Below are 22,187 nucleotides of genomic sequence, written 5' to 3' on the forward strand. Positions count from 1 at the left end.
AAACACGGACTCAAGAGCGAGATGAAATACTTTTTTCCGGCGAAGAAATGTGGGACCTACTACTTCCTTGAAGACATAGACTTCGCAATGCAAAGCCAATAAATAATATCCATCTTAGATATAAATTTATGATACCGTCTCAATTTCAACGGCTGAATGTGGTCTTCAGTAGAGACTATAAAGGGTTCACATTTGTTGAGCAAGATTATGTGCTGAGGTATCCTGAAACATAAAGTAACATTAATGGCAATATCTATTTTGCGCGGAATAAAATTGGTACAGCTTTCAAGCCGATTTCTCCATCATTCACATAAATCTGCAGCCACTCGAGATCAGTTCGAAAGTATTGAAAGGGTCAGCCAAAGGCCATTGTCCTAGTCTCTACATAGAGGCCAATTTTACCCATCCAGCCTTAACGATGAGAAAGAGACAATGCTATATCCTCATCCTTTCTCATAGTGATACGAACCTTGTGCTTCATACCTGATGCATAAAGAGTATATGAGAATTATTCGGAGCTTAGAACAAGGAGTCATAATGGGTCAGGGAAATAACATAGACTTAAGATTTAACGTATTATGTAAATGTATTATTTGAATAATGGTAATAACTGGTGTACTATAATCCTCACCTTAAAAATCTCAAAAAAAGTCTATCGCAGTTCCAAAAAAGTGAACACATAGTGGCTAGATCATATGCTAAATATGGCGCTTTTCATCACGTTGTAATGAGACATTCATTGAGGTTATTCTTCCTGTAATCGAAGGATTGAATGGAAAAATACAGTGGAAGGTGAACAAAGAGAAGTGGGAACTTAAATTGGGAAAAGTCTCCCAATAATCCTAGTGAAGATTAAATGTCGGTCAGAAAAGACGGAGGTGAAAATATAATTGCTTAATAGAATAATGGAGGTAGTAAAACCTATCTGCAGAACAATTTGAACCATTGCCTTTTTTATCAAGTAAATGTGTAAAAATATGAGCCAGTATTCATTCATGAAATTTGTATATCCAAATTTTATTCTTCCAAACAATTAGATTGCAATAACTGTGTGGTATGAGACATTATTTCCCGCTAGTTTTAGGCGTTAAATTTTAGATAGTAGAGCTACTTGTAAAATATTTTTTCTGAAGACGAAATAAGCTAGAGGCACCTTCTTCGCTGAATAGAATACCTTATGGATTCACCCTCTATACTTCGGACATTTATATGCAATTTTTTCTCTAACCCCTGTGTCTAGTATTACATCCACCGTCATCACTTGCAAACACGATGATGTCTTATTGAAAGACAACCAGCAACAACAAACAGAAATTAACATTCTTTTTTATTTAAGGGAAGCTGAGGACAATTTATTGCGGCGTATACAGCGATTTTATCGGAAAATTCGGGTGTTTCAAAGAGTATATACGCATTTCAAAGTATTATTTCGTTGCGCCTCGGTTGTTTCCGATGCTGCGCGAAGGCAACTTCATTTTTGAACAAGACGGGGCATCCCCTCACTGGAGTCACCAAGAGGGTGAATATCTGAATGAAACTCTACTGAACCGATAGAATGGTCGTCAAGGAGCTAGTCAAGGTGCTAGGTTGTCAAGCATGCACCAGCTGGGCTCCCTGGTCACCGAATTTGACACCCTGAGATTTCTTCCTGTGGGGTTTCGTTAAAGACATCGCGTTTCATCGCGACTCGAACATAGGTCCTCCTCGGCTAAATTGAAATGCTAGGTGCCTCTAAGCAATCGGATGACGACGAGGTGCTTGATGACGATAGACGTTACTCGATTGTAGTAATTCCGCGTCACATTTTTGCATGCATTTTTCTCTGGAATCCGGGTCTATGTAAAAGAATGACACGACACTTTTTCTACATTTAATGTGTAGTTTCTGAAAATAACGTGGGCATTCCGATCCCGTACATCACTTTCGCGATATTTCCTTTTTAGGATGCGTATGCCGCAGATGCTATATTTCGGACAAACAAGTAAAATTAATTATTTTCAGCAATATTTGTTTAATTATCATTCCCCAAAATAGTTATGTACCACCACTTCCACGGAACCCGGTAGAATCGAAGAGCCGGATCCGTAGTGCGATAACATCATTGACGAAGGATATGGTTGCCAGAGTATGTGAGGAATTTGAGTACCGATGTGATTTTGATCATGTCTCTGATGGAGGATGTATTGAACATCTCTAATCTAAACTTGAAGGGCACGTAAGTATGTGTGTAAAATTTCACATTTGTATGTCTTAAAGTTTAATTAAATATATGCATTCGAAATACGTATATTCTATTTCAAACACCCCGTAAAATCAAAAAGTGAGGATTATTTTCTAAAAAAGTTCTTGTACATGTTATGATTAAAGTGACCTTAAAGATTTATAAATTCACAGCTTGGTGGGTGTGGATAAAGTATTGAGGTATTGTACGAGTGGTCAGGGGTTCTAAGGTAGCCTTCTAACATACTTGGTAAGAATCCTCACGGAGACGGGCGGTAGGAACTGGTCTCTGTACACTGTACAGTGTACAGCGAATGTGCGAAATTCACACTCCCGTTACATTGTCTCATTGATCTCGTTCCTTTTTTGAGCCCTACCCTCATTTTTTTGGAACTGCTGACGACCTGAGATCAGAATTATGCAATAAAAATGATGAAATTGTAATAATCTTACGATAAATTAAAAACGTTAGTAACTTCGAAAGCTATTTTGCGACACGGCACTGTTCCGTAAGCGTCGACATAAATAATGCAGCGCGGAGGGAGTCATACTTATTGAAGCATTCATAAAGTGTCGGAGCGGAGAATTTCTCTCGCCTTTGATCTCGACGGATGGAATGCCGATTGATGCCAAAGATATCTCTCCACGTCGCGACGCCCCGCGGCTCTGGATTCGACTCCCGTCCTGTCCCTTCGAATGCATGACCGGCATTCGAGGCGGCGAGAGAAAGAGAGAAGCTCGGCATGTGACAGAGAGGAGCAGGAAGGTAACGGATCAATCGAAGCCGTGTGCTCACAATCATATCTGCCACGCCAATTAGCACGTGAGGGCGTGCCAAAAACGACGCGCCCGAGGGCGAGCCTCAGTTGACTCTGGCCTCCGTGGGAAGGAGGGGCATTGACAAGGGGGCTGCATGGAGAAGGCCCAATTCAATTCCATAGAAGGCTGGTTTCTTTTGCCGCTTCGAGCTCATTTTAATTGGTCAAAAATGTCCGCGGCGCGGCGATGAGTGCAATGCAATCCAATTTTATCCAATATTTTTTAGTATAATTTTTGTCATTGAGAGGAATAGCATTGGATAAATCTCGTGCGAAAAATCCACAGAGGAAAAACCATTCGCCTTGACCGGGATTCGAAGCCGGATCCCTCGATATCCGGCCGAGTGTTTTAGCCAGTTAAGCTACCTAGGCGTCATTCTCCCATGGATAAGCACTCGGCCGGAAATCGAGGGATCCGTGTTCGAATCCCGGTCAAGGCGAATGATTTTTCCTCTGTGAATTTTTAGCACGATTTGTGCATTGCGGGTGACTCAGTAAAAGTTATCACCGTGGTAAGTCCCGGTATATTTAAACTTGATAAATCTCATCATCATGTGTATAAATTTTGGTCAATACTCTGAATTGTGCCTTAAATGCGCGATGGGTGACAACATATTCAAAGGCCAACTTGAGGCTCTTCTTTTGTAAAACCGTTTTACACGGGGGGGGGGGGGGGGGGTATTACGTACTTGCACAATCTGACGTGTGTATGAAGGCGCAGCCAAAATTGCGTCTTGTAAGGCGGTGAATTAATTGAACACGTGAGAGAATGTGTGGAAGTGAGATAGCAAAATAGCCCCTGTTCTAATTTCGTTCATGTATTCGTGCAATTCCACGCATTTTAGAAATTACCTAATGCAGTCCTAACCTGCGCAATTCCGTACCCCGTGTAAAACGGCCTTAATATTTGTGGGCATAGAGATGGAAAAGTGTCGGTCGAAATCGATTTTGAGGGCAATTGATTTTAATCGATTTTTATTCGAAATGAAAACCTCAGTTTTTCAAGAAAAACCGAAATTTAAACCAAAACATTAATCAATCGAAAAAATGACGTTAAGTCTGTGAAATCTAGTTGTAGATTAATTGTTAAAAAATAGCTGTTACCTATAAATACATTTATTATCATTTATAAATATATTTTTTTACGGAATCGAAAAAAAAAAAAAACGATTTGACTCTTGGTCCTAAACTTCAGAAAATATGAGAGCATTAATCCTGTGGACAATTCGAATAGCCTTCATTGTTGATGGTGGTTCCTTCTTTAAAGGAAGTAAACTCGTGTTGATAATGGGTGCAAGGAGCGGAGTGGAAGGCTAGCGTCTATTTGTCCCTCCGCAGATCAATCACTTCCAATGAAATAAGAATGGTTATGCATACATGAATTTGAAACGTAAAGCAGAAATCCTCAGATTACGGTGAAAAAGAATCTACAGGCAATTTTTAATATAATACTTAAATTGAAAGTGGGTTTTGTACACCGTACATATATAGATCAATTTTGACTACGGGTATTGTAAATCCATTTAATATCTCATAATTCCACGGTACTCAATGTTAAATAAGTGGTGCATTTCGATGGACTTATGAGAATGCTGGGAAAGGAATCGGGGATTCCGTTTGTATTCCAGAAGATGTGGGATAGTCTTTCGCTCCGGCAAGAACGCTTAAATGTGAATTGTTCACACAAGTATTCCTTATGGTGATTAGTAGTTAATTAAGTTAGAGTACTAGGCCGGAAAATAGGGTTGCCTAATTCGATTACAGGTTAAGAAGGATATTTTTTCCCCTCAGTGATATTTTAGCACTCATAGATGATGCTGTTTTAATCTAAGCAATGCGACTGGTTTAAAAATTTGTTTCAAAGCTATTTCTAATTTTAGCTTAGCCGACAAAGGAGTACCTTTTTATAAGAATTACATTTGGTTTGGAGATATTACCCAGAGACAATTCATCCCTTCCGGGGTAGATAGCAATAAGTACCTACGAGCCATCAGCTTTTGTTGGCAAAGATTCCTCGGAGAGTGCACTGCCACGGAAAAGTATATCGGGGCAAAACTTCCCCAGTCAAAAGCGTAGAATAAACAAGCGAGAGGCAAAATCGAGGTTCAAGCATTTCCACTGAAAGAATTCCGCCGCTGGCGTCGCTCCGTAATTTATGCAACGGTGCTCTTAGAAATACACCCGAGAAGAAGAAGTCGGACGATAGGGGAATAATGGAAGGAAGACGATAGCCGTATTGAGTGAGGACTCTGATCTTTGCTTTGGAGAGACGAAAGGAATTTCTCCTCTCATCTCACAGGTGGCGGATTTGCCGTCTGTCCACATTCTACGATTGTACTCCAAGCGTTGACCCACCTCCCCGCTTTCCTGCGACCTCACGAGGAAAAGCTCGCGAAGGAAGCTTAAAAAGGTCAAGTGGCATGTACGTTCCTGGCGTGTCTGAAACCTTTTTTTTCGTCTTTGACGCTTCCTCTATGGTAGAGTAATTGATTCTGCTCTAAATCTGTCCTCGGCTGTCTTTCTCCCCTATCGGTATTTCTACTGTCCCCGGCCTTCTGAGATGAAAGAGCGGGATGTGTTGGTAAAAGAGCGGCTAGGAATGGCTGTAATGGCATTAAGGAATTTCCAGAAAGGAGCTAACGCTCTATCGAGAGACAATAATGGATATATCGACTGTCTGTGGGAGCCAAAACTAATTTAACCCCCAGTCGCGATGGAATTATTCCTCCCGATTACTTCCGGTCAATGGGGTAGTCATGGAGAAGTTTTAATCCCAACCCTAATTTTTATTTTTGAAGCATCGGAATTTTTTTTTAATCCTGGTGGAAATAATTTTGTTAGACCTAAGTGTATTTAAACTCTCCGGAAAAAAATGGTCGTGATATAGCCAGTCTAGTGACCTCAAGAAAGAGTTGTCGTAGTGCATACTCTCAAGGGTAACTGATTAAGTTCTATCGATTTACAATTAAAATCTCTACTGCTTGTCTTGGACGTTCGTTATATCGTTCAGGGCCAAGTTATTATTGCATGCACGGTAATCAGATAAATTTCCTAATTGACAAAGTCTCGTTCTCAAATAATATTACGATATGAAAAAATGTGGCGATTGATTTGTAATGAGTCTCTTGGTACCTATGCATGGTGTGTAATTATTTCTCACTGTGTCGAATACCTCGGCATTCCGCGACGCAAGTAATCTAGTTGATGTAAGAATAAAGAATGGAACTTAAGGTTGAAAATTTATGGCTCCATTTATAAAGATGAATAAATTTAGATAAGAGAATAAACAGCTTTTCTTAACATGAAACTGAGGCGAGGCGACGTTAGCTCGTATGAATGAGTCTGAGCGCATGGAACAGATTTTTTATTCACATTTTTAATTATTTACAAGTAGGGGTGCAAGAAATGAACGGAATTGGCCGTTAAAATTGCTTCTTTGTTTGTCATTACTACTTGAAAGAAATAGGGAACGTGAATGAACAATTCAGCTACATGACGAGAATGGTAAAGGATCAGAGATAAGTCATAAATTCCTTATGCGTGATGTGAAAGTGTGGTAGTATTCTTTGTCCTTCCTCCAATGTCTTTAATAAATGTCAAGCAAAAATTCTTCTGTCGGAGGACAAGACAAAGAGGTAATAAAACCTGTAATTTTGCAAATAAATCACCTGTGAGAATATATCAGTTGCTGCTGCAACAATTAAATGTCATCAGTTGCGGGAAGGACAAAAGATACTTTCAAAAGCCAAAGAGTAGCAAATTTTCCGGTTTCAGGCGTGAAAAAAATCCACATACAGGAGTAATTTTTGATAAAAATCACCAGATTTTATCTTAAAGTCAAGGATGATTGGTGGAACACTTCACTCCATCTCCTTTCGAGTTCCTAAGAAGGTAAGTACTTGTAGAAAAGAAAATAATGAAATCTCTGAGCAAATCTGGTGAAACAGCGTGAAAAAAACACTTATTAGATCTAGAATGCCAACAAATGCATGTTTAGCACGCACAAAAATAATAAATTTTCTTCGCAGGCATCGATTTTAAATTTTGCGTAGAAGGCATTATGCTTAAAACGAAAGCTTCCGGCATCCTTCGCGAGAAATTTTGAATTTCTTAGAATTATTATAAAATGGAATCAAGGCCCGGAAAAAATAGGGAAGGAAGATATGATGCACCCTTTCATTCTAGAAGAGCAACATTTAATTTGTTTCGCATTTTCCTCCACTCTTCAAGGAATGATTATTTTAATTCGTATTTATTTCAATGCGCGTACGTGTAGAAAACTCATTCCTTTAGACTTCAATCAGAATCTTCTATATTATTTCTACTGTATAGATACCTTTTTCTCAACTTATACGCAGCAAAACTCTACAAATGAGGTACTAAAATCCACAGAATTTATCAGAGAACATGCGACGGCATATATTACTTCCTAAATATTGCTATTGTCTCCTAAAATTGGTTTTTAAATAATAAAAAAAAACAAAAAAAACAAAAACCGGTAAATATTCCTGACGTTAACGGCGCACAAACTGATACATTTGTTCATTTGCAACAATATCTCGCATTCTTTAAATAATTTTTATTAAAATGCGGCTGATTCCACATTCAAGTCTCCTGTTGATACGTAAGTATGAGTCTTCATGTGCGTTTAACAGAGGATAGTGTAATTATTTCCAATGTTGTGTTTAAAGAGGTCCTCTGACCTCAATTGGTACGTGAACATTCCAACTAAATTTGTACATAAGACCCTGCCTTTTTTTTCCTCCTACATTTTAAAATTAGAAACGCGCCCATCCCTCTATGGACCTACATTGAAAAGAGCGGGGGAAGCGCAGCGCGCTCGTACTATAAAATACCAAAGGACAACGAAACGTTTTGCTTTGTGGAGGTTATATGGGTAAATTTGATAATATATTATCGGCAAGAAATAGTTTTTTAGAATTACTAGTTTTTATTTATGCTCCTCCTCTATTTCGAAGTACAGACATGTGGTATAAAAAAGGGTTGACAGAAAACGATTCAAGGGGAAGTTGAATGAGATACTCTATGATGCTCATTCATTCCAAATAAACTCTTAAAGGCTCAGTGGTATAATTTGATATAAAAAATAAATGAGAGCTCTAAAATAAATTTAAACACTAATTTATATGTGAACCACTGTATTTACCTCAATAGGGTAGTTTCCTTCATCAAAGAAAACGGAAGGCATTGATTGCGATTCGTTACCCACCATTAGTGTATTCATAATACAATAATTATTTGCTTTTTGAAATACCGGTTTAGACGAATGGTAAGGGTCAAATTTTATCCTCATTTGAAAAAGGCCAGATTGGCGACCATGCGATTCCACTCCGCATGACGTCACAGGGACCTAGTTTCTACACGAGAGGATAGGAGTTATACATCGTCTGAGGTTACCAATGCATGCATGATGCACAGAGCTCAGGGAAACATGTCTTAATAATCACCTATTAAAACTGGCTAAGTTCGGAAAGTTTTCTTCGTTTGATAAGGTATTAATAAACCTTTTTTAAGCCAAGCGCTACAATCCAGCAAGGTACTCAGCTATCCGCTAGCATCCTGCGACGTATCAGCGCTAAGCCTCGCCTCAAGGTCCCCTCACCGGGCGGGAGGGGGAACCAGAAATACGACGTACGGAGATATTTCCCGGCATTCATACTTAAGCGTCGCGTTTTCGCGCGCTTGAAAATTTTCACTTTTCATTTAATCGCGAAAAATAGATGTTGTCATTTAAAAATCTAAAAGCGTGAAATACGTACTCCAGGAGTAATAATCTTTCGATCAAAGCAATAAAAAAATAATAGGAAACCACCTATTGGACGTCAAAGTCACCCGAACTTTTCAAACACTCATGTTCGCTCTGGTAGGATTTTGGCATAGAAATCCTCGATTACTACGCCATTGACTTACACACAAATCTGCATATTTTATTCTTTATCGTTTGGAAATATGTATAATGTGAAATATGTAATAACATTTTTTACAAATTACAGAATGTCCAAAAATTATTGTTCGTGGAAGAACACCTGAGGGTAAAATATTATGAAAATTAAAATCCTCGAGTTGAATGACGCTTGGAAGTTTAATTGCCTTATGTGTTCAGAATTAAACTATGGAACCCAACCCGTGTGAGATCATGTTGACGCGCATAATTTTTTCGGATAAGTTTCTGAAATAATTGCGGATATGTTGCAAAAGTAATTAATTTTAAGCTCTGGGAAGTTTTCTGTTTAAAAAAAATGTGATTCATATAATAATTGAAAGCAAAAATTACTTAACTGAATACCGGCAGTTATCAATCAAAAAATAAATAAATTAGATTCGTACCTTCGAAATTCCATAGCGAATGTCTATAAGTATAAATAATAATATAATATATTTTCCAAAATGTACAATTCCAAGAAATATTTAACGAAAATTTACAATGTATATGCACAATAATCAAGTATGTAATAATTACTTGATCTTACTATTCATTTTGACATTCATAGCAATTATGCTGAAAATGCAAGAAAAAAATTGTTCTGTTCCAGAGGAAGCATCGCATTTAACACTTCCACTTCCATCGGTATTGTACAAAGTTTCCTGTCGGCTTAATGTGGATTATAGGTTCCACAAAGTCACGCCGGATACAATGCTACTTTTAATGAAAAGATATTTTCAACATGAAAATTGAGGACCCTTGAAGCTAAGGGGGATAAGTGCATTTTTTTATTTTTAAAGATAAGTGTACAAAATGGTTGGTGGGATACATGATATTATTGCGTAAAAGGATGCAATGGAATAACTGATAAGCATATACATATAGATTTATTGATTTACATGTCTATTTTTTCCAACAATATTGTTGTCTCTCACTAAACACATACTGCAATTATCGAAAAAATTGCACTTATCCCCCTAGGCTTCCAAGGTCCTCAATTATCAGAAAAAAATTTTTCTTTAATATAGTACAGTGAGGCACGTAAACTTACCAGACGCCATTTATTCAGGCCCAATGTGAAGTAAATGCTCAGTTGAATGGCATCCGAACGAGCTTCTTTTTCTCCCATCAATCACTCGCTCATAGGGATCGAGCGTGTACGTTAGACATCGTCTCGGAGCCGTATTTCACAATCCACCGGTAAAGGCTGGAAAATCAGTTCGCTTACGATGCCGAAAGGAAACTGAGATGGCTTTAGAATAACAAGCGATACATCTGATACAGTGTTCCATTGTTCTACCACCGACGGACTCCTAAGGATGAAAAATACCCCACATTGCAGCAATGAAATGCTGCTTCACGTAAACTCCTCGCTGAATATTCAAATGGAAGACATCAGTTCCGGTGGGAAGCAGAATTGTATGTGCTTCACGATTAATGGAATTCCTGAGTATGCGTTGAAAATTGCACTTAATTTGGATACATTAAGTTATTTTTTGCTCCTTTGGAATGAAAGAATTTCTCTTTCCCCTAGCAGGTTTCTGCATTAAGTACGGCTCATTACATCTCCATTCAACAAACTTTTCAACCCAAAGATTCCAGATTTTGATCAATATTTCTGTACAGACGTATCAATGTTTCTGTATGGATCTCAAACTATATCGCGCAAGACCAATCACGGAAAGTGAGGACAATTAATGTATATTTTAATTTATTCAAGTTTTTTTCCGAAATAAAAAAAACTCGTGAATAACATTAATACTCTTATATATGCTCATAATCGTCAGAGAGCCATAACTTTTGGCTACTTTAAAAAATTTGTGGCCTTCTCCGTAAAAAATTAAAACAATACTCGCACTAGAATTTTATAATATCATGCCGATACTCACAATTCTTGCCATAACGACAGAGATTCAATGAAGTGGCAATAATATTTCCTCGGAGTCTACATTTTGACCAACACCCTTTTGACATTACTTTCTTCCCTTTGGTTCATGGGCGGACTTTTATGTTGGGGGAGCCAGCAATCATGCCGAAGGTTTAAATATTATGGAACTATGGATGCCATTTCTAAAGGTTTCGTAATTTTCCCGGACAAATTACAATTTTACGTTGGTAAAGGGGCAGGCTTCCCCTTAACCCCACCAAAACTCCGCCCATGCTTTGACTATTGCAAAAGAGGAGGATTTATATATTGTAGGAGTGGGAAGTAGTAGAGAAACGTTTGCTATTTCTAAGGCGTAGGATCGAACTGCATGGAATTACACAAAGGCCGATGGCACGAGAGGGAGTCGAAGGATGACACGGGCTTACTCTGTGAACTTCAAAGAGCCAAGCAGAGACGCGGAGAGTGATCAGAAATGGAAATGACAGTGTAGCGCACTCAGCAGTGCGTGTCAGCGTTGAAGCCAAGGAGCTGGAGGAAATGAAAAGAAGCTATATCGTGTGTTCCTGTTCATCGAAGAATCAAAAAGGCCTGGAAAATGAGGGCAGTTATTTTGACGCGTGCAAATTTTGTGCATGCATAAAGGGATGCAATTCCAATGTGCAGTATTTGTTTCCTCGTCATACGCTCTATTAGGCTTCATAGGGAACAGGTCTCATGGAAATGCATCCAGGAAAAATAGACATTTGCATTTCATCTAGTTGGATTCCCATATGAATGCTTACTCGTTGAAGACAAATATTTTTCGAGATGACATGAATTGAATAGCCAATACCAAGATTGTGATTCGAAAAAAAGTACTTTAGGCACACGCATTGTATATTTTTATAAACGGCGTGCCGCGGCGTTGCTTAATGATCAGTTTTATGTGTAATAACTAATGTAAAAGCTCTGAAGAACGGGGTTGGCAAAGAACTAAACAGTGCATATACAGCTGATAACTCGTAAAGTAAGCAATTGATCAGAGTATGGAAAAATACAAGCCTGCTCCATATTTTACTTTTGCACGAAATAATACTTGGATAGCTTGAGCATATTCTCACCCTTCTCCTTTGCCATAAAAAGAATAGACTGGATTTACGTATCAAATTACTTGAATTTAATATGATCGATATTATTGCAGTTATGGCTCATTTATAAACGAAGTTAACTGACTAAGGGCGAGATAAAGATGGTGAGAAGGAAATGCGTATCAAGTAAAATCTAGTTATAAAAAGGCCTAGAAGTCTCAATTATTCTTTTTCCGAAAACAGAATTTTTGTCCTTAATTGTTCCTCTTCCCGTCAAACATGGATATCCTCAGAACAAATCAAGGTAAAACTCAAAGCGAAAAAAATTTAACCTCAGCTCAGCGAGATATAATCCTTCAGAATGAAGAGATAATTTCCCTCATGGGTGATAACCATGAAATGAGAGAAAGCTCCCGACTCATTTCCCGGAAAAATAAATTGCGAGATTCCCCACCTCCTTCGCGAAACGTTTTTTCTTTCTCCCGCTACATTCTTAGTTAGCAGCGGCGTCGGTCCAGTGGACGGGGGAATCTGCAACAGGCGCGCAAAAACAGCGAACTCGTTGAGGAATTACGCTCGGCTCAGAATAAGTCATAACTCAAGTCAATCTTCTTCTCGGAGCTTAAGGGAAGAAGTGGTGGTTGGCAATTAGTCAAATGGTGAATAGAGTGGAATACAGTGTTTGCCCATCCGTGGCCGACTCGTCACTCCTCGCCTTAAATTGGGTGTGGCAATGGACTGATATGGAAGGGAGTGTTCGGGAAGGAGTTGGGGGGAGAATGGCGGGGTCGAATGGGGGAGGTTTGTCTCGTTGAATGGGGTGGAAGAGAAAAAAACAGCAGAAGTATGTTTCCTTCTTGCCTGAGGGAAGGAAGCAGCAAGTGAGACACGACGACTTTCATTGGGATAGGAGCGAAGAATCCTCAAGCCGCGGCGCGACACATTTGTCAAACGAAGATCCTGATGAGCTCGTGTACAGAGGAAATGTGCTAAAAAGGCAAGAATTTCGCACACCGAAAACAAGAGCTGCTCTGTCTTTATTTCGCACATTGCGTTTGAGTTCCACCGCTGCTCATTTGCAGGAAACGAAAAAAAAAATAATGGAGATAATTTTTGGGGAGAATTCTTGAGGAAGAGTAATTTAGCCGACATCAACTAACCAGCTGGAACACAACGAGCTGAAATTATTATATTGCTGCTTCCCCCAAAGATCGTTTTAATGAATTTAGAAGTTTAATGACGATTCTTATTTTTACAAAAATTTAAATAATTAAGAGAAATCCCTCGTTGAAATCCATATTCCAACTGTACACTGATTTATACAATTAATTTGAATTCGGAATAGTTACTGGTTCATTTTTAGCTAGCACTATAACAAACTAATGAATACGAATCTCTCCGGAATAAAATTTGATTAACAGTTTTATTGGGTAGAATATCACTAAACGAGGGAGAAGACAAGAATTAGATTTACCTACCTTCCTTCCCTTTACATACCTTCAAAAGTGCTTTTAGTGTAGTATGGCACAAAACTTAAAAGTGAAATTCAGGTCTTACACGCTTAAAATGGAAATTATGGTGGAGTTTGCTGAATAATCCATATTAACTCGTCAAATATTTTTTTGTTATCCAGAAAGTGGAATTTATATCCAGGAATAAGAGATTAGCTCAAAGTTTAAATAATATTTTTCTAATGCGCCGTTCTCATTTCAGTTCTACATCTTGGAATGGAATTACCTTTGCCTTAACCCTTCGCGGTCCATTTTTTATTAAAGAAGTCCGGTTAAATTTAACTTTTAGGAAAAAAATAAATAATTTATTGGACCTTTTGATTTTTTACTTTTTAATTTTTGACCTTTAAAATGTTGTAATATAATTTTTTACAGTTAAACCCACATGTTTAAATATTGAGCGTGTTTCAAAGAGTTTATTATTTGAAAATTTCCATTCGGGGTATTTCTTGAAATATTGCCACACTGGGCCTGTCAAAACGGCCTCGACGTTGGACCGCAAAGTGTTGGCGACCGAAATTTAAAGCTGTGCTGGCCCGCGTCAGTCACTTGACGTAGCGCCAGATCTTCATTATCCATGGGCTTGAATCTGTTTCCAGGCAAGGTCAATAATTAGCCTGAGGAATGTATACTCGTGCGATTTAGATCCAGCCTTGATATTTGGGTTGTATAAAGAAGAGGAAACCGCTTCTCTTTAACCTTTTGGCTGTCCTCGAGAAATGAATTTTTCAATAGCGTCATGAGAAGGGATACGCACAGAGAGGAATATCCCTTCGCTTCTCGCTATTCATATCCTTTCCGGTCCATAATCTAGGGCGCTTGCATGTTTTGCCTTCGGGGAGGCTGTGGCTGTACTTTAATATAGTCCATTCCTACTCCTTGTTTCTTCACGCCCCAGCCATTCGACCTTCACCTCTCTGAGCGAGCGTGCCGAATAGAGTATCTTGTTTAAAGGAAACCGTCACGAAACCGAGTCCCTTTACACTCCTCAAGGCTATTCAACTATTACAGCGGACCAGGCAGACAACAGCGTCGACCCTGCCGTGCATAATAGTGTGGCATTGGGCCTATGCCAACGTTATATCTCAGGGACGTTTCAACTGATAGAAAATCATTATTATTTTTTCTGTCCTTATGAAGACTGACTACCCTACAAGAGGGATTCCCTACCTAAAACTTAATAAATGATAATTACATAGTATACTCGATAAATGTGTGTATAGTTAATTAAAAAATTATTTTTAAGATAAAATCATTTTTTTTCTCTATCGCTCTTCAAGCTAATAACTTCAAGGTAAAAACTTTTGGTGTAGGATTAGCGCCATCGATATCATCGAAGTCCTTTGGAGTGAGGTGATTGCTCGCGTGTTGAAAAAGCGTATATGAGATGTTCTTGATTAAGTCCCTCCTTACCTGTTCAATTCAAAGCAAAGGCTTGTTCTATCTGTCAGCACATTGACCTGAGGTTCAGTTTGGATAAGCGAGGGTATATCTTACTCTAAAGGTAAATCGCGCCGCGCCGTAAGGATACCAGGAGACGTTCGGGGTAGAGAGGAAGTCTTCCCAGACTAAAGCCGCATTCGCGACAACTTAAGCTGGCGTAACTCGTCTTATTGAGAACCGAACTAGTGAATGACATATTCCCACTAATACAGTACATAGCGCTCATCAATCGTAGAAACAATTTTAGAGAACTCATGATTAAAATATATTATGTATTTAGAGGGACAAAACGATATTCCTTGCTATAGGTAAATTTCAGGAGATATTAGAGCTTTCCTCATCTAATGGCTACCGAATTCGAGATAGTGAACCAAAAGCCACTCTTAGATATGCATGCCAAATTCGGTGTTTGTGAAAGTTTTTTTTCTTATTTATTTTTTCCCCCAAATCCAACCATAAATACATCAATAACCTCTTTTACAGGAAAAAAAATGCCATACTACCATCCACATTGAAATGTATTTAAAACAAAGGAGCGAAAATTAACAAAAAATCGTTAAAAAAGAACTTTACTAACTAACCACACATTACACGGCCTTATCTCGCAAAATTTCTTAGAAAAGGGGAATTAACGATGACGATGCGATATCATACCACCATGTTCAGCGTGCGATCCGACCAGAGGGAGCGTTTATTTTCTCCACGCGAGGACCAAGCTGTGTATTGCGCCTCGCAGATGGAGAAGGGCAAGAAAGAGAAAAAGAGAGACATCTAGGGTCACGAGGGGAAACCGGAGAGCAAAAGAGACAAGAAGAAGAAGAGAAGAGACGTTTATATTGAAGAGAGGAAGGGCTCTTTGGGAAGAAATGGTCGGGAGAAGGAAGAAGGGTTAAGTATGACGAGCAAAAGGGGACTCCTCGTTATAAGGGCACAAATGAAGACGGGGAGAATATATACACAAGATGCGGGGGAGGGGAATAAGTGGCTGTAGAGGTCGAGGATAGGGGGTGGAGTCTCTTCCCCGCCCTTTCATGCGAAACGAGTGTTTACTCTATGGGAAATGCTAGCGGCAAGGGCTCATGGGAAGGAGGAGGAGGAGATTCGCTGAAAAGGAAGGAGAAAAGAGCGAATATATACTATTATATGAGAGTTTGTGATGAAAGGGTAGGTGGATGGAGAAAAAGAGAGAAGGGCATTGGGGGTTTAAGGTTTCTTCCACAATTGTTTTCATTCACAAAAGATTATTCATAATAAACAATTTAAAATTTTCCTGGTGAATTATACTGAGGATTACTTCTCGGGTTCTCAACCTGGTTTATTCAGTTGTATCGACTGACGTTTCGGAAAACGATTTGTCTTCCATTTTTAAGGTGTGTTACTCAATGAATATCCAATTTCACACACTTCAAATTGGAAATGCAGTGAGTAATGCGCCTTGAAAGGGGAAGACAAGCCGTTTTCTGAAACGTCAGCCAATACGACTTAATTAACCCGGTTGAGACCCCGAAAAGAATTCCTCAAGATTATCCATATATTGCAAAATAATACATTTGCGAAGGGAAACAAATAATACGGAGCTACGGTCGCTCAGTGAAATACACGTGTATCAAGGACGTATATCGTATTTTATCACATCAACAGTAGTAATTAAGGTGTCGTAATACGATTAGCCAAAAAAATAATGATATACTGTTAGTATCACATCGCACACTTTCTTTGCAACAAGATATGCTTGGAATTCATAATATTGTATAATTAAGGTGCTGCAACATTTTACCGCTACGGAAATATATAGAACTTATTTATTAATCGGAACAAATCGGACAAATTTGGAATGTTTTACTGAAACAATTAATATTTATGCTTTAGTAACGGCAAGAATTTGGCGGCCAATTCTCTTGGCTTACATGGCGGTGTACAAAAAGCGAAGATTGCGACGGAAAGCTTCTCATTTTCACTCTTTTTTCACTGAAAAGAAAGGAGAGAGAGTAGAGCGAATATAAATATGAGCGTTGATGATGAAAGGGTACAAGGAGACAGAGAAGGGAATTGGGGTTTCAGGTTTCTTCCATTACTGTTTTCATTCCCAACAGATTATTCATACATTGTGAAGTTATACATGTGCGAAGTTAAAAAAAAAAGAATTCGGAGCCACGGTCATCCATGCCCTGATTCACATTTAGAATGAAGTTGGCCGGGTACATATCGTACCGTCCGCTTCAGAGCCGGAGAGTACGGCGGGATATTATTTGCGGGTCAGCGGAATTATTGAGCTCCGTTCACGATCCAGTATCTCGAGAAGGCGGTAAATTAGTGCAAGCCTCACATCATATGGTTGAAATATCGGTTAATTGCAGTAGCGGAGTGTTCGGAATACAATGGTGAGAGAGGTCCCGTTGCAGTAAAATAGGAATTCAAATCGTCCGATGAAATATTTTCCTTTAAGGATACATTTACATTTTGCTTAAAAAAAGAGAAAATTCTTTAAATACCAAAATTTAGGTTTCGTTGTCAATTCATCACAAGGTAAAAATGAATGCACGAGTACTCTTTTCTAAGATTATGAAAACGAGAGAAGGGATGAGATTTCTTCCTACCCTTTTATTCTGAATGCAATGATTCTGAAATCTTGTTCAGAGTACTTTCCGTAGACGGTATTGTACACTTTTATTTTCATTTACAGTTGTCAGTTTTATGATTTTTACTTACACGAATCGTCTCCATATCACATGAATTATGTATACTTCTTGTCAATATATGTTGCATAATTAACACCCAATGATTTTATAAGTAACAACTATGGGAATAGAAAATTGAGTAGGAGTTTATCACTTTCAGCGGTAAACTGAATGATTATTTAATTCATATTTTTTGGATTGCATGAGAACTTTATCAATTCTAGAGGTAAACTGAGTAGTGCTTTAATTCTTCATTAGTGGCTCGAATGAAATATCATTCTATAAAATACAGATGTAACAAGGAAGTGCATCTTATTTCTCTTTACAGTAACAATACTAGTAACAACATACAGTACTTTGAGTACCGTACACCGTATACGAGGTTTTCATACATTACTTTTGGTACCGTAATAAGGCGTATCAATCCTTTTGCAAATAAATTGTGGTATACTGTTAACATCACACTTGGTTTACGGCACGACATGCTAGAAATTCTTAATATTGCATACGTAAGGCGTGGAAAAAATTTTCTGCAGCATAAAGATTTCTTACTAATTAAATTATTAAACAGTTTTGCTAATTTTCATTGAAACAGTTCACTTCTATGATTTGGTAACGGAATGAAATCGGGGACCAATTCTCTTTACTCATGTGACGGTGTATAAAAAATTAAAATTACGAAAGATAGCCATTCATTTTCCATTTTTTATTTCCTTTTTGCAAAATAGAGCGTCTCATTCTTTAAAATAATTTGAACAATATATTCGTTTGTATGCATACTCATGCTGGATGTTTATGACTCTTGTTTGGTATTTAATCGTATCCTTCATCGCCCTCCACAAGCAAATCCTTGCAAACCTGTTTTGATAGTTGATGAAAAAAGAAGACATTACGGAAGCACCTTTGAAGCTTGAGGAGTCACAATGAGAAACTAAGTGTGAAGCCAAGGGGAAACAAAGGCGTCGAGAAGATAAAAGACCTTCCTTTAATCCTTTCCTACTTCACAATGTGTTTAGTCTCGTATTTCCTTCTACGTCTGAAAGCTAGTTGGCTACCCCGAACGTCTGCTCAGCCTAAATTAAAAAGAGAAGTGGTCCATTACCCTATTTTATGATTCCTTTATTTTTATTTACAAAGGTATCTTGTCCAATACGCCTATATTACTCTGAAATATTTGAATTCCAGGTCATATTTTGAAAACAGAACTACAGCTGCCAGGTTTTATCACCGTTCCTAAAACAAAGGATCCCTTGGTGATTCACGCCATTGGGGACCCTGCTAAAATACATGAAAATAAAAAAGGTAAATATTTTTATCTTTGGAAAACAAAGAGCGGCATGTTATCCTGAATTTCACACTTGAACACATTATTCTAGATATTGCAGACTAAGCGACTATTTCCAGAACTCCCTTGGGAATAAAGATAAATGTTCTTATTATGGTGATCAGCGAAATAAAATTATTCGGACTATTTTTCAGCCGTAAGAACGTGGTTTATCAACTGAGTAATCAGGTGTAAATATATGGATTCATTCACATCTCCTTAAATGGAAACTCCTCCAACAGAATATGAACGATTACAACTCATGGTATTAAAAAAAAGTACTATTTCTGGGCTATTTGTGTGAAATGTCTCCTCAATTAGGTAGAATCTGACGATAACAAAGTGTCGTAATCGTTAAGTCATCAAAAAATTAGTAAATGGTGAAATTCTCAAAATTCCTCGAATGCGGATGGATGTTATAGTTCGCTTCTCCGTGGAACATCTTTGAATCGCATTCGAAACAGCAAACGTTAGAGGATGAAGATAGATCGCTACCGTTACGTGGCGTGGTCTACCTTCTCTACGATAACGTTTCAGTTTTAGCGTGACTTGGTCGTGATGGAATATCGTGCGATGTATCTCCCGTATCATGAGCCGGCCACCCACGCGATGGACAGCATTTGATGGCGTGGCCTCTTCATTTTGCGTCGCGGATGCCAGGAAAGGCAAGGGCGGGACCCTTCCCTTATTTAATACCCCTAGACGAGAATTTACGGCGTGCAGTGGCGGATAGTGGCGCCGTTGAGGGCAGAAGGAAAGAAGCCTTCGTGAATAAGGGCAATCAGATGTACAAGGCTAAAAAGAAGTAGATGCGAAAGATGATGAAATGGGTAGTTAAGAGGATTCATCACTCTCGCTCGAACGATCGTCTCTTGTCCTTAGTATATGGCGTATATCTTGTTAATAATACACGGTATCATCTAGAAATATTCAGACTATACAGAATGGACCACTTTCGGTTGTCAACTATGTCTCGAATTTGAACATCTTACCTCAGAGAAAAAAGCGGAGTAAGCTATGTGTTTTACACAGTTATTAATTTATTCTCAGCAACTATTTCAAAATTAAGAACAAATTTAGATACAGCATTATTTAAAATTTTGATGTAATTTCATTTTTAATAGCGATGAAAAGGCAGAAACCCTAGCGTAAAAATAGCTGAAAAAACTCTGACAGCCGCAATGAGCCAGTCGTCTGTATTGTCAAATCTGTCTAGTATTAAACCATTTCCATGGATAGTTAATTCAGAGGTAGGCTAAAAGTCAGGGTAGAGAGTCATTTTCAAAAGCTGGTTAGTCATTCAACGGCTTGGGCATCCTGTATTGGATTACTCGCATCAACTAACGGCGAGTTTTAGCAGATGTGCAGGAACTAACAGTGAGTTTTAGCTGTCTGAAACAATAAATCTCAAAATGAGTGAGATTGTGCAATCGTATGGTTGATGCACGCGCTAAGCTCGTGTTTGATTGACCTCAAAGATTAATTATTTCAGACAATTATTATCACACCTTTTCGTCCAACCTTAATTACTTAATCACGTTAAAAATCCAAAGGATTAAAAAAAAATGTCGAAAAGGCTGGCTAGGCACCAACCCAAGAAAAACCGTTTTCATGGAAACTGCAAAATCCACGGAAAATGTTTGCGTTACCATGGATCAATAACTACGGAGTTTGATCCCCGTGTTTATGGACAAGAAATGCTTTAAATTGTCTCCCCTACCACCTCTTTACGTATTTCGGTTCCTCCGGAAACACCCTGTATAATAAAATGGGCCGTCCTTCTGCAGGCCGCAGTTCGCTTACCGGAATGTGAGAGCCGTCCAAGTCGCCTCCTCCGCATCTCATCCATGGCGGTCCTGTTGCCCAGTACGTCCCATTTGAACTCGCTGAAGGAAGAGCCCGTGCCCGTGGCCCTATGTCCACCCACGTCGCCGAGGCCGCCGCCAGCCGTCCCTAGGCCTCCGATGCCCGTCGACGGCTGCTGGCGCTGGTAGTTGGCGTCCTCGCTCAGTTTCAAATCCTAATATGAGAAGGAAAATAATTTATTAATATTATTACACATATATATTTTCACTAACAATAATTAGAGATACGGAAATAATTCAATAAAATTGAGGGTTTTCCTAGAGGCGGAATAAATATTTGGCCAAAACGTGGCGTCAAATTCATGTTGCTTTCGCCGAAAGGATTACATCATTCATTAACTAATACAGAAAACCTTGATATTAGTCAACGTAGTAGTGACTTCAGTTAACTTTGCGCTGATTCACTTCTAAGCTTGCGAAAGACATTTCACAAAATAAACCTTTTACAGCATGTCTTATGTGTAAAAACGCGATTGCGAGTTTTCATTACGGAGTGGTAGGACGTCGAAATGGATGAGTTTCATTATATCAGGGAATGTTTATATAGTTTAAAGGCCCTGGGATACTCATATTTCTAAAATAGCTCATGTCAGTTCAAAAAAATTTACATCTTCCATCCATCAAAAATCTTTTGTCATAGGAATTGCCGATGTACTTTGATGGGAGCGGATAACAATCATGTGAGCCGGATAAGTGGAACTTTCACTAGCAAGTGGTTTCAAAACTTTCCTTCTCACTTCCCCTTTGATCCATATCTCTCGCCTCAATAGCCTTATTAGACAATTAACGATGAGATTACTGCGGAAATTTTTGTGGCGCCAAGTCAAGAAACGGGTGGGGCCGCGGTGAATCTTTCCGCAATATATGTCGAACTTGAAAATTTGTTGCCTTTATGTGCAGAGTGAGTATTTAGCTCTGAATTCTCAGAAGATAAATTTAATGAATAAAACGAAAACAATAAACGTATCAAGCATTCTTAGTGACCTGCTTAGTTTTAAGTACCTACACTCTTTCTTGTGTTTCTATTTCTCATGTTTAATTCGAAATACATCGTCCTAATTCCTCTTAGAGTATCAATTTACGCATAACGTCACCATATTTAATTAAAAAAACTTTTGTAGTGTTTGATATCTCAGGGCATTATTGTCTCCTAATATCCTGACTCTAGCGTGCGTTCCTGAAGGATTTTTTTTTTAAATCTTACAACTCATTACTTGGGAAAGATATCATTTCCATTCTTGAAAAAAGCAGCGAAATTTGAGCGTTTCTACGCGTCACTGACTGACCGTTACACCCAGTTTTTGTTCATATATTTCCTCTTTGACTTAATACAAATCAATTTAGGAACTTTCTGGAGGATTCCACCAAAAACAAGTTAGTGGAAGCATACACTGGATTTGGTACCACCCTGTGACCCCAGTAGAACCGG

At 38.5% G+C, this 22,187-nt stretch overlaps 1 protein-coding gene across 1 annotated transcript in view; it reads right to left on the reverse strand.

Annotated features, from left to right (window-relative positions):
• The window catches only part of LOC124157680, a 539,268-nt gene that overhangs the window by 137,949 nt on the left and 379,132 nt on the right, over positions 1-22,187 (reverse strand). The window contains exon 2 of the mRNA XM_046532618.1: positions 20,697-20,913. Within this exon, the coding sequence (XP_046388574.1) occupies positions 20,697-20,913 (217 nt within the window). The remainder of the gene's footprint in view (positions 1-20,696; positions 20,914-22,187) is intronic.

Source organism: Ischnura elegans, chromosome 4 (genome assembly GCF_921293095.1).
Source record: "Ischnura elegans chromosome 4, ioIscEleg1.1, whole genome shotgun sequence".
NCBI lineage: Eukaryota > Metazoa > Arthropoda > Insecta > Odonata > Coenagrionidae > Ischnura > Ischnura elegans.